General features: G+C 35.8%; 2 protein-coding genes across 2 annotated transcripts in view; one reads left to right on the forward strand and one right to left on the reverse strand.

The window, feature by feature from the left end:
* Positions 1 to 18,263, forward strand: part of CCDC146 (coiled-coil domain containing 146) — a 79,709-nt gene that overhangs the window by 16,663 nt on the left and 44,783 nt on the right. The window lies entirely within an intron of this gene.
* Positions 1,667 to 8,085, reverse strand: FGL2 (fibrinogen-like 2). The gene is made up of 2 exons (XM_014963778.1): positions 7,388 to 8,085; positions 1,667 to 4,659 (listed from the first exon to the last, which is right to left on the reverse strand). Exons 1-2 carry the CDS (start codon positions 8,007 to 8,009, stop codon positions 3,953 to 3,955), a joined length of 1,329 nt encoding a protein of 442 aa, XP_014819264.1. The 5' UTR covers positions 8,010 to 8,085; the 3' UTR covers positions 1,667 to 3,952.

An 18,263-nucleotide genomic window follows, 5' to 3' on the forward strand; every position in this document is an offset into this window, starting at 1 on the left:
ACTATTTTTTGCTGTGTAATTCCAAATATTGATTTACTGTTTCAGTAGAAGTATAATATTAATTAGATTTACATCTTGTCTTGATTATTTGAACATAATTAGGTAATTGGGGATGTTTTTTCCAGTTATTACTTTCCAAACAGATTCTTTTTTTACTGAGATCAGAAAAATTGATGAACAAGGACTTAAAAAATAATATTGATTCATACCCTGTTCTCGTGACTTGTGTTAGGGTTGGATTTGACACATTGTCTTAAAACATTGTTTCCTGTTTCTGGTTACCATTGAGGGTGACGGCCAAATTGACTTCCGGCAAAAGTATTATAACTCCTTAAAAATTTCATTAAAGCTATGAATGGAAGAGATTAATTTAGTGAGTGGAATGTTTGCATTAGCACTGCCTATATTGATGGTATTGCTCAGCCATTTTTCTTTAAACTTATGTCAATGTCTTCATGCCCATATATACCATTAAATTTTCCTTTTATCTCCTGAAAAAAAAGAATACAGAACACATTTATAAAAATATATTTCAAGTCTCTTTCTTGGTAGGTCAGTATTCAGTTCTTATCTCATATCTTTTTTCTATGAAAACTTAAAGTTGCATCCTTCCTATTTTGATTTTTCTATGACATGCAAGTCATAGAAGCTAAGTAAATTTGGCACTTTTATTTATTTGATATTGGTTTAATTTAGAAACACAGTATTCTAGGTATGGATTGAGAACCATCTTAATTTCCTTTGAAAATAATCACATAAATGAAAGTTTATTTTCCACCAAATTGTCAAACTATCTGTTGTTTGCAACTGACTCTCTGAGTTTGATTGCAGTGTTTCCCAAAAATACCATTAAGGAAACAGGTATTTGCATTAAAAAAAATTTAAGATCACTGCTTTAAGACCTTCTTTTAATTTCTTCTCTGTTTTTTTTTCTGGTTATTTTTTTTTGTTTAAACAATGCATAGAAAGCCAAGACATTACAGTCTGCTTGGCTGATCACATTGAACAGATGGGTTTATGCCTTTATTTTTTGGAAACAGCCTATAGGAATTTTGCTAGCAAACCCGCTGTTAGTAATCTTCTTCACTAAAATTCACAATTTAAATATTAGCAAGCTAAAACCACAAGTGTTTTCATATGATAATCAATGTTAGATAGATGTTTTTCAGAAAGTGAAAGGCATGTTTTGAATTATTAAACCTTAAGGAGAGATCAAGAGCTTTTGTTTGTATAAAATCTGTATGCTTTAGTTTGGGGTATTTTTTCTAATCATGTGCTTTGATAAAACTTGCATGTGATCTGAAAGGTTGTGTGTTATATAAAAACCAGATGAGTTTACTTCTCCCCTTTCATGTTAAAGATACAGATTGTGTAAACTCTTAATCGAGCAATTACTTTTTTGTCTTCCAAACTATGAATAATTTTGAAAACATATCTGAAGTCTCAGCCTTTGGTATTATCTGGCAGCTGAAATGTCATAAAATGTACCTCTTAAGAACTGTTGTTACTAGCAGTTACTCCCCTGGCACGTAACGTAGTTGTCTTTGTTGGTCATCTGAAGTTATGCGTTTTTTCTTATTGCTTCAATTTTTACAGAAAACCAATAAAACAATTTATAAGAATTTTTTTTTATAGTTCCTATAGATATCTATGACAGTGGTACAGCTTTAACAGTGTGACTTAATTTTATTGCACCAAAGAAAAACAAAAATAAAGCTTGTAACAAGTAGATGCAGTTACACTTTAAAACTAGTACACATTTATGGAGGTCCAGCTACAACAGTTCCAGGCAGGTAATATTCAGGTATGTGTTAAAACAATACACTTTCTTTTTTTTTTCTTTCTTTCTTTTTTTTTTTTAGACATCAAACAAGGCTTTTGTGGGTGATATTTTATTCTGTTAAAATTTCTGTGTTTTACAAAGTTTCCTTTAAACAGGATAAAAAACAGACAGTGTATTTTTCTTCTAACAAGTTAGCAGGAAAAAGACATTTTCAAGTAGGAGCTTGTAGATACTGTACGTCATACTTAGCTAGTTACCATATAATTAATAGGAGCAAATTGTGCATTTTATGCAAAATGATGAAATACAATCATATGCAATTAGATATTTGCTCATCTAACCAATAAGTTGCTTTTTTTTTGTTTGTTTAGGCAATCCTTTTTTATCCCAAAATAAATATTCTATAGCTTCAAAACATGTTCTCGAGCAAAGACTATACATCTTGCAATTAAAATTTTCCATTACTCTTTAAAACTGAAACATAATAAACCAAATTGCACTTCACACTGAAATATCCTTCAAAGCATTTACTTCCTTAAAAACTATATATTAGTATTTTACAATTTAGCAATTGCCACTGTTGCTCATTTGAGTAACTTGAAACCATAATAGTTCTTGTTATCATCTCAAAAAACCGTAAAGGTCATATTTGTAAAGTAGTAGGTCAAGTGTGTACTTTATTTTTTGGTCTGTCTCTTTTAACCAAAAAGCCTATGACAGCAAAGACCACACTTTAACTAGTAAAGAAATACAATCTTAGTGTGGTTTATCTGCATCTCATGATTGGTTTAAGCAATATAGCAAAATAGCCTCTTGCTGAAATAAACTGCATCTCCACTCAGTATTAGTCACTGTCATTATAGAGACGTGTTTTCTAGGGTAGGCAGTAGAAATGTGTAGTCAAACTTGTGCTTGCTATCTAAAACATGAGCCTTACAAATAGTATCTCTAATTTGCACTTCCTGATGTATTTGAAAATTTGATTGTTTCATTTGGAATTTTAGAAGAAACAAGTCTTTCAGACATTGTCTTTTCTGTTTGTAACTGCCAGTGGGTTGTTCATGTTTCTGTTCATGTGGCTAGAAATGGGGTACTCAGAAAATGGGGAGAACACAATCTTTTCATATCTTACAAAATATTTATAATTCTTATAATTCTAAGGTGTAATGGTATCTACAGTGAGAACTACTTAAATGAGGGCTTGAGTCTCTACAAGAGTCATGTTGTAACGTTTGGCTTACCTAAAAGATTCAGGAGAAAGCAAAGTGGCACTGGAAACTCTTTCTGTATGTCTTTAGAGGCATTTATGCAAATGCATGGGTTCTTCATGACGTGTCTTCTTCCTACCTGTCTGCCTCCCTATATAAATCTGCAATAAGCTACAGAATGTCTCCTTCCTCCCACAAACGACAAATAAGACATTGAGCTTGAATGGAGAAACCAAAATGAGCAAGAATTGTCTTTCATTACATACTCACTACATTATTTCCACTTACTTTCATTCAATTCTTTCACCAAGTTCTTTGAATAATCTTTGATAAGGAGGATAACATTTGAGGAATCATCTTCAGTTTCTAAGTTTTCTTCAAGGTTTTTTTGTGTCTTTGGGCAAACATGTGGCCCTCTGTTTCCTAGTTCTTTAAAAATAATAATATGTAGTACTTTTCCTAATTTCTATTGATATTGCCATGGTATACCCTTGAAGTGGTGAAGGATGGATGATAGCCAAAGTCAGACTGTTACAGAGAGACTAATTCTAAGTGTTGACAAATTTATATGTTATCAGTGACACCTCTATGTAATTTTCCGGTTAAAATGTAGGTGTTCATTCAGACACAATTTCTGGAAGGACATTTAAAATTTTAAATCATAAAATGTGGTATATCACAGTCAGTAAAAGCACCAAAAGAAATGTTTAGAATATTTACATAACGATACCAAGACTCAACCTTTGCTAAGTTTTAGCAATAACTGTTCAGAAACATTCATGCTGCTTTTAGTACATTATATGGGTCAAACAATTTCTAAAAGTTTATGTGGAAGTATGCTCTTTTGTCTAGAACTATTTTATGCCAAACATAACTGAATACTTGAATTCTGAGTATAATACTGAGTAAGCATGATTTTGAGTGCAATCCAACGCAAACTAGTTAAGAGAAAGGTGTAGAATTACTGTACAAAACTTTTGGGTCTGATCATGATTTTTACTGATTTAAAGGCTTGCCTGTATCCACCTGGAATACCATCAGAAACACCATGCCATGTACCCCAGAAGATGCCATTGCGGACACCTTTGTATTTCTCGTGGTAGTACTTGCCGTTGAGGTTGGCAGACAAACATGCATCAAACCACCAGCCAGAGCTGTAGAATGCTCCACAGTTTCCTGACGGATACCTGTCGTTGTCCTTGTCTGGAGTCGTAAAGAACTTTTGATCGTGGTTGTAATGCTTGCTGTAGTGAAGGGCATCTCCTGCTGTGCCACTGTAGCCGTGGACACTTAGACGGTACTTCAGGTATTCGTTGGCCACATAGAAGTGTTCGTATTTCGCGTACTCTCTGATACCATTGAAATCTTCAAGTTCAATTCTCAGTTGCATTTCCTGGCTCTTTGTCAGCAGATGAATCTTGTCATTTCCCAGCCAAAACTCCCTGCTGAGGTTTCCAAAGCCATTTTTGTAGTCATTCCAGGTTCTGTTGAAGTTAGTGCTACCATCCTGACGCCGTTGCAGCACTGTCCAGCCACCTCCGTGTGTTTGCATGTCACAGTAGACTTCAAAGCTGTTATTTCTGGGGTCAGGACTAATCCTGTAGATTCCATTACTCCTTCTGCCTGCTGTGTAATGATCAGCGCAGTCTCTCTGCATTATTTGTATAACTGGTGGAAGAACGGATAGCGTTAGAATAAACATAATTTCAATTTTAAAACAAACAAAATTTTTACCCAGACTGATGTGACACACAGGACTTGGATTGGAGAGACTTCTACATAGGAAATAGTGTTACAGCAATTTCATTTCTAGGGAGGAACAGGTTTTTTCCATCAGGTTCACTCTATAACAGATGCCACCTCAGATGTCTGCATCAGATAGCTGTCAAAAAAAACTATTTAAATGACTTTTTGTATCAAACCTGTCTAATATAGGGGCATTTTGATTGTCTGCCCTCCCTTTTCTCTTGTTCTCTACCCTTTATCCTTTCATTACCTCCTGTAAATTCAGCCCGATTTCTTCAGTCCATATTTCTAATACTTCATGTTTACATGCTTGCTGCTTTTCGTATTTAAATGTATACCATCATACCCTGTCTATAATTTAAATCTTCATCTGGCAGTGTGTCAGAGAAAAAGCTTTGTCCATGTGGGAATGACTTTAACCTGGCTATTGTTCAGTTGGCATCATTTCATAGAGGACATAACATCATTAGGAAAGTTTTATGTGTTAATGTTGACTTTACTTTAGGAAGCAGGGAAAAAAGTAATAAATATTTCTCATCTATTGTAGTAATACTGTGATTCCTAGAAAGATGAAGCTAGGAAAGCAATAAGCTTTCCTGTGTATGTGCCATTGCTGGCTTTACAGTAAGGAAAAGTTTCAGCATCTACCATTACCAATGGGTGATGTATTTTATTCAGAAGAAAAATACCCCTAGGTTTTTCCTGCAGAGTGCAAATCCATTTTGAGCCATAATGTCATCAGTAATGACACTGTATTCAAGAGGATGGTATTGTAATTCCGTGTTCTTAAGTAAATGATACAGAGCTCTCAGAAGTTCCGAGTTAAGAGTGAAAACTGTAATGTTTATTGCAGATTTGAATTTATGGGGATGTTCATTTGCAAGCTTGAATTGCATAACTTTCCTAGAAAAATTTAAACAATATAACTACTTTTTGAAAGGGGGGAGTGTTCTTAGGCAGAAGATAATACTGAGGACTTCTTGTTTTCCAGTAAAGAAAACTGGACATCGATGAAAGCATAGAGTATAGGAATCAAAGGCTTAAAAGCGAAATCTAAATCCACAATACATTCTCATTTATTTCATTGAAATTTGTTTAAGATCTTTGGTAGGCTGTTTCAGAGCAGATATTGACAGAGAATATAAATTTCAGCTAAAATGCTTTTATAATCCAACTCCTGTTTAAATAAAATTTTGCTATTAGTTTCAGTGGAAGTGGGAATAGTTCTTGGACATGAAACAGTTGTAGCTGTTATCCTTACTAGTTTTCATAATGTATGTATTGCTGCTACAAACACTTTTAGCATCAGTTACTGTAAAATATAAGGAATATCTACGTAATCATATGCTATGAACTGTACCCAACCATTCAGTAAGCATGAGGAATATCTAGAATGAGTTTATTCTGTTATTAAGTACTGTACTTGAATTTGATTCATAACCCATTACCCATTACCAAATATTATTCATGCTTTTGTGAATGTTTTACATCTGAATCAGTGATTTATTTATACTGATATATATCTGATTTAAGCCATTTGTTGATATAGTAAAACTATTGCCTTTATTGTTGTTCATTTGCTCTTTTCACACTTTCAAGAATTTCAGCTGTACATACACTGTACCCTCTGCAGATCCTTCAATATCCAATATAGGTGGACAAAAGAACAGTTTTAAGCTTGAATGCTAAGTAACAGAGGCTTAAAAACTGTAAAGCAGTCTGATCTTTCTTTGCTTTAGCTCTAGAGAGCTGTATCTTCATAGGTATGGTACTGGATCTGCATAGGTATGATCTCTGAGTGATAGAATACACTGACAATCCTGTGAATATTTCTTATTTTCAAAGATTCTTATATGTGACATAAAAACTTTATGACCTAAAAAAAATCTTCCTTTAATAACCATCAACATTAGAAAGAAATTACTAGTTCTATTTCTTAATTTTAATTAGGATATGTAAAAAAGTAATAGAAAAAATGTTTGTCAGTGATAACACCTGTTTTCTATTTTATATTACTTAGATATTAGATTCATGCTAAGAGTTTTGCATTAAAATGATGGTGCATACATTACCTTGTTGAGAAGTACTGTTAATAAGCTTTTATAGCCAAGCCTTTCAGATATTTGCTGTGATGGTAGAAATATTCATTTATTATCCTTCTGTTTAAAAGTTTTACTGGATTCACTTGATGTTTAATAATGACTTGCAGACCATTTCAGAATAGTTGCAGTTTCACATTGGAAAAAGCAGACCTACAGAAAATTTACCCCTTGTCATCCAAGGAGAAAATATATGAAGTTCACTGTCATTTAATACTCATAATGAAGGCTAGTAGGGTGTAAAATAATAAAGTAATTTTTCAAGGTGTTTACTAAGTTAATTGCAAAAATTAATTCCTTTGAAAATGTTTTAAATCCCATAATAAAGTCTGATTCAGACAAACTGACTGAACACCTGCAGCTCTCAGTAACCCTCTAGTGGCAGGTGAAATGTTTTGCAGGAGCATAAGTAAACACTAAAAGAGCTAACACTTAACTTTTGAAGTTAATAGCCCAGCTATTTAATTAAAATATATTTTAAATTGTTTAGTTAATATCTGTAAAATGCACAGAAAGCTTACACAGGCAGTAAGAATTAACAAGTTACATACCAGGTTTTGGTTGCATTGCTGGACATTTAGAAGAACATTTGTTATCAAGGCTGTTCACCACAACTGTCAAATTAGCAACTTTGCTGTCAACATAATGTTCTACGTTGTTCATATTTATGAGACTCATCTTCTCTAAACGACCGTTCAGTGTCTGAATCTCTCTCTTTGCATTTTTTAAGCTGGTTGCCATCCTGTTAACTTTGCTTTGCAGGTCCCTTACTCTGTTATCTTGGATTCTGCTGGTTTCTGCTGGAGTTTCTGCATTAGGTAGCAGGAATTCATTACTGCTGTCTCTTTCTTGGTTGTCATCTGCCTGCAGCTTGCAGTCTTGGCAGCATTTCTTCAGCTTGTTTACAGCTTCTTTAAGGGTCTGTACTTCTTTGAGAGTCTTCTCAAGCAGTCTGAATTCTTTGGGTAACTGCATGGTCATCGGGGGCAGATTTATCTGATATGGACAATCCTCTCCTTCATCACACTTCCGATTAGTTTTCAGCTTTATAGGACAAGTCTCAGTAGTTTTTCCTTCTTTAGCCTCCTCTTCATCTTCTAAAACAACTGCAAAGACATTTGTTAAAGCAAGGAGAGCTGTCTTCAGCAAGACTAAGTAAACGAGCAGCTTCATCTCTGCAGAGAAACTAGCAGTATGAGGAAGTATGCAAAAGTGGAACAACTTTATAAGGGCAGCTTGAAGCTTGTGAGTTATCAGACTGCCTACACTGTTCTTAGAAATGGGTGGGAGTGCTTGCATCACGAGTGATTAATAGCAAAGTAGGTAGTGCTTGCAAGAGTAGCATGTTTCAGTGAGTATTCCTGACTCAGAACTAGTGTATGTAAGCAAAATGATGAAGTGCATGTGTGCACTTACATAGTTTGATTTCATTCCTTGCTGTACACACATTTTCTTTTTTTGGGAAAAAAAAAAATCACTTAGCTCTGTGCTATAATAATCTTCTAACATCTGTTTCTTAACAGAGTGTTCTAAAATTGCTTTTCAAAACTAGGCTATAATTTTACCACAGCAGGTGGAAAAGGTGAAAAACAGTCCCTCTCCCAGTTTGAGGTTTATCACAGCAATAGCTTCACTGATACTGAAACCGCTTCTTCCTAAAACTTTTTTAACTGAATAGATGTATTCATTAAAATGACTTAAATCCCAAAGCATGTTGAAACACACATGTAGTTTTGGTTCCAAACATTTTTCAGGGTAAAGTCACAAACTAAGAAGCACTTTCTTCTTCCTATTTTGCTAGCACTGCTTAGAGGAGTTACCTGGAATATTCATGATTTGTATGTGATACCACAGTTAAAATTCACTGTTACCTGATTCTGAGTACTTCTTATTGAACCTTTCTAAGTGAAGGGAAGAGAAATTAAGATATCCCCCGCTTTGATGTGTGGGATCCTAGCTGCTGGATTAACTGTCCAGAAAACTCAAATCTTAGCGTTCTGAATAATGTCCTGTCTAAATCTAAAGCAAGGCAGGGAGCTAGAGAAGGAGCTCCCATGGACCCATCAGTTCAGGGTATTCTTTTCTGTGTTCCTGATCTTCAGTTCCTGCTTTGCTTTTTATTGTACCTTCTATCAGCTTTAAGAGTTAATCATGTACTTTGCATGACTACTCACACCAAAGGGAGTACTCCAGCCCTAGGTGACAATTGCCATGTACTTCCTCATTTTACTTCTACAGCCACCTTTGCCATTCTCATGTTGTGCCTATGCAGTTTTAATGATCTATGTCCTTTTTCTTGTGCCCCAAAGCAAGGCTACACGGACATGTCTCAATCAAGAGCCAAATAACTTGCGTGAGTAAAGAATTTTTACAGCAGTTCTTGTCCAATCTGAACAATTTATTTCCCTAAACCCTATTTGAAATTACTCATAATACAGATTAAACATTAAACAGACATTAGTCACACACATACTCCTTAAGTGCATGATCTCTGGAATGTTACCAGCTTTTATAGAGACCGCAGGCTTATATTGATAGTACAGGAGGGAGGGAGGTTTGGTAAAAAATTCCTCCTTGTCTAACCTGCTACAACAATTCCTTCAGATTCCTGCATAGCACAATGGTCTGGGCACTCTCTTGGAAAATGGATTCTGAATCTATCTTTCCCATATTCTAAATGAACATCCCAGAATCTGCTATGTTACTTTTTGTTACATGGCAAAACTGCGTGTTTTTCTCCCTTTCAGATCATGAAAGTTCCTCGGCAATGAGGTGAAAGATCCCTCCATGAACTGCAACCAGGGTGTTAGATATTGATATCACTTTGGTTTTTTAAAGAATTTTAAAGAATGCATCAAACACGAAATGTTTGTAACAGCAGATGAAATGTATGAATTTAATTTGTGAGTAAAATTTTAACTTCTTTTATTTGGTCGATAAGATCTTAATTTTTTTTTTCTATCAGTCTAAAATCAGATATTTACAGAACCTTGTTCTCCTGTACAGCTGCAACTGTCAAAATGAGGAAAGCTGTACCTGCCTCTTTTGAGGGATTTTAGAAATTTCCTAAAAGTTCCTAAATCCTTGTTGTTTGGGAAGGCACATTCCCTCCACACTGTGTGTTCAGTTTACGATGAACTCTGCTATCTGCTGTGTGACTTTGGATGGGACAAATTATTCTGTATTTTTAAAACTAATAATAACTATCCTTGGCAGACCACATCTTCTGAATTGCGTTGAAATGTTTAAATGCATATCAAATATTTTTCTATTTTATGACTGTTGTGCTGCATGGAAAGCCTAAAATATTTTTACAACGGAGTGACTTCAGGAAGGGCAGAAATTTCTAGACAAAGAAAAGAAAGTTCAGACAGTAACGTGAGGTATCTGAGCTTTTCAAACATCTTTGTCCTGAGACAAAGGGACCATTCCTTGGTCCCTTATATATCTTCATTTTTGGATTTTTACTGCCACATTTGGATGAGATTTCTGTAATCTTGAGAAGCTCTGCTATCCTCCTGATTTTGTTATTAGGTGATGTTCTGCTGCTAGCCTCCTAGCAGGCTGTTTGGAGCCCAAAAGACCCATTTGTCCATCAGGTATCTGTATGCTTCTCCTACCTGGAGAAGTTTTGTAATTAAGGATTGGTCTTTCTTCCTTTTCTGTCAGGGAATGTCCATTTCGAACTATTTGTGAGGTGTCTGTTCTTTCTTCAGGAACTCAAAATAGTATGTCACAACCTTTATTGGGTTTTATGCCTCTTCCTTGGGATAAATGAGGGAAATTTTCAAAACTGAATTTTTCACAAGTCTTTGCCCATAGAAGGGGCACTGAGTAAATTTATACTGTAAGGTGCTGGTGCAACTTAACTAATAGCAGAAATATTGGACTAGATAAAAATTGAGAACTGCAGTTTGTTTATAAACAAAGTTTCTTCCCAGATGGGGCTTTTCTAGATCCCTAGAGTGCTCTGTATAATACTTAAAACTTTGAAGTAGTTAGTTAAGCAATCACAAAACCCAAAAGCCACTCTTTTTCAGCTGTGAAAGGATCCAACTGAATAACAGCTTATGACCATAACTGAGAATTTCCTACCAAAGTCTTTTGTTTGGTTAAAGGTCACTTTTTTGTAGCTTTTAATCTCTTTTAGTCTTTTTAGGAATTTATTTTCCCTCAGTGAACTGAAGATATATATTAATCTTACAGATGTATCTTCCTAAAGATAATGATTGAGAGCTCATGAGATTCTTAAATTCTGCTGAAGATTTTAATGCTGTTCCCAGAACTACCAGTGGTTGCAAGGTTAAAGAAGTAATATATTTTGGTTTAAGAGACTTGTCTCAGGACTGTTTATTCAAAGTTTATCAAAAGCAGCATGAACCATTTCCCATGATTTTTTAGAACAAGTGTTTTTGTTTTTTTCCTGGCAGATAATGGAATGTAGGTCAAATAGAAAACAACAAAGTTAAGAATGTAGGCAGATGTTAATTTAACTAGTGACTATGGCAATTTAAAACACAACAGCTTGCCATCTCCTTGATTTCTGGCTTTGTGCTATGAGTTAACATCTGCAGCAGAGTTGCTGCAAAACATCCAGGTTTGTGTAAGCAGTTCAAATGACTGGTATGAACAAACCTGAAGCACATCTAGGCTCATTTATATAAAACATTTTGATGGCAGAGGCGGGCGGTGTTAAGATTCGTCTGCTCCAGTAATATTTTTGATGTTTTGTAGATTTCAGTGACATTTAGGATGAGAAAGAGGCTGAAAAGTAATTTGATTCCTCTTAAGTTTTTCCCACAGTGTGGAATATATACCAAAAGTCCATATGAGAAACAAAATCTGATTTAGGATTCTTTTTGATTAATTAAATTGCTTTCTTTTTTAATTCAGTAGTCATTCTTCATGCAAGCAGTCTTCATGTTGTTCAGTGGATCATAGGACTGCCTGATCAATTTCCTTAATCGGCTATGAGAACATAGCAGAGCACAAAAAAAGGAAGGTGGTCCTAGTCCATTTGATTTTAAGTGTTAATGTTCTTACTGAGACACAGATTACATAGAACTAGTAGCCGCATCTCACCTATTGTATCATCTTGGTGGCTGGTTTTGATATTTTCCATGTAGGGACTGCTTTTTCCCATGAACTGGGGGACAAAACTACTGTTACGAATGTTGTCTTGGGAAAGAATTCATGATATTATTTTTCCTAGTTGTTATTTGTTAGTTTTAGAAAGATACTCAGCAGTTTATTTTTCATTAAAAGGTGCCTGTCTGACCCAGCTGTAATAAAAAATGTAAAATTGTAGTAATTCTGTGTAAAGCAATACAGTGCTAGATCTACTGTAAGTAAGTATAGTAATGTTTATCATATATGTCTTTACCCCCACTCTCAGTTTTGTTGTGTTTATGTTGCATCATCCACATATAGCTTTTTTATACAAAATACTTTGTAGTAGACTGTGAGCCTTTCAAGGCATATCGTTATAAAAGACCATGTCAAAATTAAGTGAGTAGATATTAATAATTTCTCAGACACATTTTTTTAGTGTTTGACTTTTGTGTTCTCAGTTACTAGCTTGTTGTATGTGGAACCAATGCAGCCAAGTCACACTCCTTCTGACAAAAAAGTTCAAGGAGCCATAAACCTTATGCCCTCACTTTGTGAAATAATTATGTGCTACATTTAAAAAGTGCACGCCATCTTCTTATTTATTACATATATGGTTTTCTTGGGAAAGAAAATAGGGAAGAGGGCAAAATAATTTGTGAAGCACATGAAATATAAGAAATCATCTTGTTAAATTATTTAAATCATTTCAGTTTCAAAATAGAAATGGCTTTAAAAGATTATTTTTTTCCCTGTAAAAATATCACTTTTAAGGGAAAGCAGATTTACATATAAATGTGATATTATACAAACATACTCGTTAATTTTTTATAATTTTATAATTTTGCTCATAATTTTTTAATAATTTTGCTTATCACAAACATGAGAAGAGAATAGAAGGGTAGTTTGAAATGTTTCAGTGCATTTGTGCAACTAATAGCCTAATAGGTTCAGGTATGGTTATTTGCCACTTAAAGTAAATATTGAGAAAACTCAGTGAAATACCTTTTTTACTTGAAAGGCTAGGAAATAGGCTTTTCCTAGGGCCTTCCCATACTTACCCTACAAAATCTACTGCCTGTCAGTGTTTGTGTAATTACAGAGGAGGGGGATTCTACCTTAATTTTTAACTGTAATGACAGCATTAATTTAAAAATCATACCATATTTTTCTTTACCTTCTACCATCATAACCTTTCTCTGGAATAATGCTTGATTACTCAAACAGGTCATATCCTTCCCTAAATATCTGCAGTGTAGCTATTCCTATCTGTACTTTAAATGTTTCCCAATCTACAAAAGGGAATGCAGAATTGCATTGAAATACTTATAGCTGTGATTTATGGTGTAACTCAATATTTACAGTATTACTTCAGCGATTTTTATCTTCTTGTCTTAAAATACTTTGAAATATGTGCTAAAGCATGAAATACTGTCAATCATCTTTGGCTCCCTCTGTTGTCAAAGTCAAGTAAGAGCCTCCCTGAGGATGTTTCTTGTTTCTTATAAATGCTGGAAAGTGGTCTGAAATAATTTAATGAGTTAAATTTGATTATTAAAAAGAATCAAAATCTTAAATATACTATTATTATCCATTATTCCGGCATCTCTTTTTGCCTTCCTTATGCTTCCTAGACTCTCAAGGCAATACATTCCAGTCTTTAACTGCATGGTTTGGAAAAAATACGCAAATGAGAAAAAGTAAGATAGTCCGTGTTTAGACTCAGTGTACTTCAGGACAAGTTGGTATCTTCTTTTGGGTAAAAAGCAGAGAGAGCTGCTGGTACATCAGCAGAACAGAGATTCTCATATAACGGGTGCAATATTTATTCAGCCACTGCATCATGATTCAGTCACTGTATTTAAAAAATGTTACAGAACAGGGTCTCACTTTGGAGCTGCCCTGGTTTGGGGTGGGACAGGGCCGACCCCCTGTTCAGGGAGAGGCTCTCCCTTATACCCGTTGCCGTGGCAACCAGGGCCCGCGGCCTTGGCTGTTTACCCCAGGGAGGGGTTGCACCTGTGGGGAGGCCTGGGCGGGTCACGTGACCCAAACTGACCAATAGGGTGTTCTAGCACATCTGCCATGTCAGCATAAAGGCTGAGGGAGCAAAGGAGCCAGGTTGGCTTCTTTTCAATGGTTTAGGCTTTTTTGATGCCTCTCTTTCTCTAATGACTGAGGAAGACCCTGTCAGTTTTAAACTACGTTTGATCCTCATCAGTGTGTTCTGGAATCCAGTTTCTAGTCACTGGGACCATTTTGGAGCTTTCCCAGTGCCTGCTGGTGACATCTCCCTGGGAGCTTGGTATGGTTTTGTATATGTTGTACCTATTTCAGTATTTCCTTTTTATTTTATTATTCATATTTCATTAAAGCATTTACGTTTTTTGTCTAGATTATTTGGAGGTATCAGATACTGGTAAGCCAAACACCAGCAGATAACCATGGCTCACCCCTTCTAAAGGATGAAATGGATCCTGTGGAGACTGATAGCAGGCAATAGGAATAGAAGTGCAAGAGCATGCTTGTTCAGCATGCTTGTGCCTATTGCACCCCTGCAGTGTAGGCATAACCCCTGAAAAGTCAATGAGAGATGATGTTGGCTTCTCCCCAGGCTAAGAAACACTTGAGTTGTGTGGCAAGCATCTAAGAAGTGTGGAGTCAATGAGGGTTTTTGACATAGAATAGAGAGCTTTCTGTTTGAAGGTTAGCATTTATCCTTTTTCTTCTCTGAATGTTTAAACTTTTAAATATTATCCAAAAAAGGTAAGAAAAGCTTTTCAAATAAACAACAGAGAGGAAATTCCAAATCGCATATATCAGACTGGCCAGAAGATCATTTGCCAAGTGGCTAATACTATACTGAAATCCTGAATATATACAAACTATATAATGCATTAATCCCTTGATATTTTTCTCTCCTATTATAAAGCAAAAGAGTTGTTTGATGAGACCTTTCAGATGTTTGAAATAAACGAAATTAACATAAAATGTTGGATTATATTGTGTTAAAATAATGCTAAGTATAGTCACAATATCTTGTTAAAATTACAAAGCCTACATCTTAGAATGGAGAGATGGAAAATGTTATTCTTCCATTGAAGCTTTAGTTATTATGCAATATCTGCAAACATAATTAGAAACACATGTTAGCTCCATTATTTCTCTGAAATGCAGAAATTCTAGCTAAGGACTGTTGAAGTTAAGTCTTTCCTAGGAAGCCTGCACGTGTTTCCCTTCCATAAAGTTTATGAGTAATTGAAGTTAGTATTTTCTTTGTGGTGGCTATATTTATCTTCATGCTTTTCTTGGTGCTTTTTGTCAAAAGATTGCGAAAAGTTAGACTAACATTCAGGTTGCATCATCTATTTAAGTTTAAAATTTGGCTTAGTTTTATTAATTTATGGAGAGTCCCAAAAGAAGCTTAAAAAGCCTTGGAATTCAAAATGGGGAACGTGAAAGTTCTTAGAGTTCTTACTTATATCACATTTGAGTTACAGAAAGCTTGTTTTAAAATTCCAGATGAGTTCTTTGATCTATTGCTTTGAGCTGACTATTAGAAAGGATTGAATATAATCTGTTAAAATGTAGAATACAAAAGCCTACTGTGCCTAATTGGGCTCACTTTTCCTTGGAATTTTCTTCAAGACATTTTGAAGACAGCTCAGATGGTGAACTGTTAGTAGCAAACAAATACCTCTTACAGGTACGGATACAGAGAAAAGTTATGCAGGTGTATAGAACAGCTATCTGAGCATAACTATTCTTCTGTTTTTCTCATAGATTTCTACATTTAAAGGGTTTCTGCCCAGAGCCAGAAAATCCGCCTTTCCTTGCTAGAAAAATATGAAGGATATGCCTTTCCCTTTCCCCTGTTCAGCAAAATCTCCCTCCACTGTCCTTGTTGCAGGGCAGGATTACCCAGTACTGTTATTTTATGGGACTATTCACTGATTAAAGGAAACAATTTGTTTTGGAATTTGATTTGGGGTTTGTTTTGTTATATTTTGTTTTTCTGGTAGAATAGCCAAGCTTCAGATAGTGAGGTAATATGAAAAAATGTAACAAAGTTAGAAAATTACACTCATTTTGATCAGTTAAAGGTGAGTGTAAAGTAAAAGAAAGGGTAACTTAATAGGATAACATAAACATAATGGAAAATTTTAAATGGGAAAGATACAAGTAAATCCAGTAACAAGATACATACCTCCATGCTTCTTATGTAATTGCATTTATGGGAGTACAGGGAAAAAGAAAGCAAAAAGTTGCCAAGCAACCATCTGTTAGCAGCCAAATCTTCATCCAACTTTCCAGTAATTCTCCATTTAGATAAGGAAAATTTATTTGAGTTTATTTAGATGATCTATGAATTCTGGGTGTGTGTAAAAATGTATGGGGTCCCAGTTTGATGTATAACAAGAAAGAAAAGCTGAGAAAAGCAAAATACAGTTAAGTAAAACTGACATGGAAAGGGATTGGAAGACTCAACAGTTTAAGAATATTTCCTATTTATCCAACTGTGTTCCAAAATCCAGATTTGAGATTGCAAGTATAACAATTATCTCCATTATTTCCAGGGCATCAAGGTTAACACAGGACTGAAAAAAGATGTCCTCAGTTGCTATTCACAAGGTCCGTTTTTTTCCTCACTGCTCTGTCGTCTTACTCATTCTTTTCAGTTTGGCCACATAATTAGTTAAACTAAGGACAACCACCAATTTTACCTACCCCAGGAATGTGCAAGCTTACAAGCAATAAAATGAACTGTGAGTGCATCCTAGAAGGAAGAGGGGGGATTGAAATGTAACTTCTTTTTAAACTTTGGATATTACTCTTGTGCGCAGCTTTTTTTTTTTTTTTTGTAGAAACATGGCCAAAAGGCTAGAAGAAAAAAATGAAAAACATTCATTTAGAAATGTTATGTTTGTATGTTGAAGGTACACATGTAAATACTGTTGGCTATTTTATCACAAGTTGTTTTATTTGTGTGTTCTTGAATGATGACTTTTTTTTGAACTAACTTGCAAGCTTACTTCCCCAAGGTTGACATCTGGAAGCTCTCATAGTTGCTACAGTCACTGCTTCTAAGTATACTGTTTTTTGAATTAGCCCACAGCTTATTCAAACACGTTGCTTGAACTTGAGTTTTTTTACCAATAATCATAGAATTATTTAGGATGGAAAAGACCGTTAAGATCGTCGAGTCCAACTGTAAACGTAACAGTGCCAAGTCCACCACTGAGCCACATCCTTAAGTGCTACATCTACACATCTTTTAAATACTTCCAGGGACGGTGATTTCACTGGGCAGCCTGTTCCAATGCTTGATAACCCTTTATGTGAAAAATTTTTCCTAATATCCATCCTAAACCTTCATTGGTGCAACTTAAGGCCATTTCCTCTTGTCCTATCGCCTGTTACCTGGGAGAAGAGACTGACCCCCACCTCTTTTCAACCTCCTTTCAGGTAGTTGTAGAGAGCAGTAAGGTCTCCCTTCAGCTGCCTTTTCTCCAGGCTAAGCAACGCCAGTTCCCTCATCCACTCCTCATAAGGCTTCTTATCCAGACCCCTCACCAGCTTTGTTAGTCTTCTTTGGACACGCTCCAGCATCTTGATGCCTTTTTTGCAGTGAAGGGCCCAAAACTGGACACAGTATTTGAGGTGGGGCCTCACCAGTGCCCAGTACAGGGGGGCGATCACTTCCCTAGTCCTGCTGGCCCCACTATTTCTAATTCAGGCCAGGATGCCATTGGCCTTATTGGCCACCTGGGCACACTGCTGGCTCATGTTCAGTTGACAGTCAACCAACACCCCCTGGTCCTTTTCTGCCGGGCAGCTCTCCAGCCACTCTTCCCTAAGTCTGTTGAACCTCGTCCCATTGGCCTCAGCCCATCGGTCCAGTGTGTCCAGATCCCTCTGCTAAGCCTTTCTACCCTCAAGCAGGTTGACACTCTCACCCAAATTGGTGTCATCTGCAAACTTGCTGAGAGTGCAGTCGATCCCCTTGTCCAGGTCATTGATAAAGATATTAAACAGAACAGGTCCTCATACTGAGCCCTGTGGGACACCACTCATGACTGGCTGCCAACTGGATTTAACTCCATTCACCACCACTCTCTAGGCCTGGCCCTCGAGCCAGTTTTTTACCCAGCAAAGAGTATGCCTGTCCATGCCGTGAGCAGCCAGTTTCTCCAGCAGAATGCTCTGGGAAATGGCGTCAAAAGCTTTACTAAAGTTTAGGCAGATGACATCCACAGCCTTTCCTTCATCTCTTAGTCATGTCACCTTGTCATAGAAGGAGATCAGGTTAGTCAAGTA

Source organism: Calidris pugnax, unplaced genomic scaffold (assembly GCF_001431845.1).
Source record: "Calidris pugnax isolate Ruff unplaced genomic scaffold, ASM143184v1 scaffold44, whole genome shotgun sequence".
Lineage (NCBI taxonomy): Eukaryota > Metazoa > Chordata > Aves > Charadriiformes > Scolopacidae > Calidris > Calidris pugnax.

Excerpts from the sequence above, each read along its gene's own strand:
- FGL2 (XM_014963778.1), bottom strand. The coding sequence starts at position 8,009 with ATGAAGCTGCTCGTTTACTTAGTCTTGCTGAAGACAGCTCTCCTTGCT. Across the intron at positions 4,660-7,387 it reads AGCAATGCAACCAAAACCTG|TTATACAAATAATGCAGAGA; the intron begins GTATGTAACTTG and ends TTCTTCCACCAG.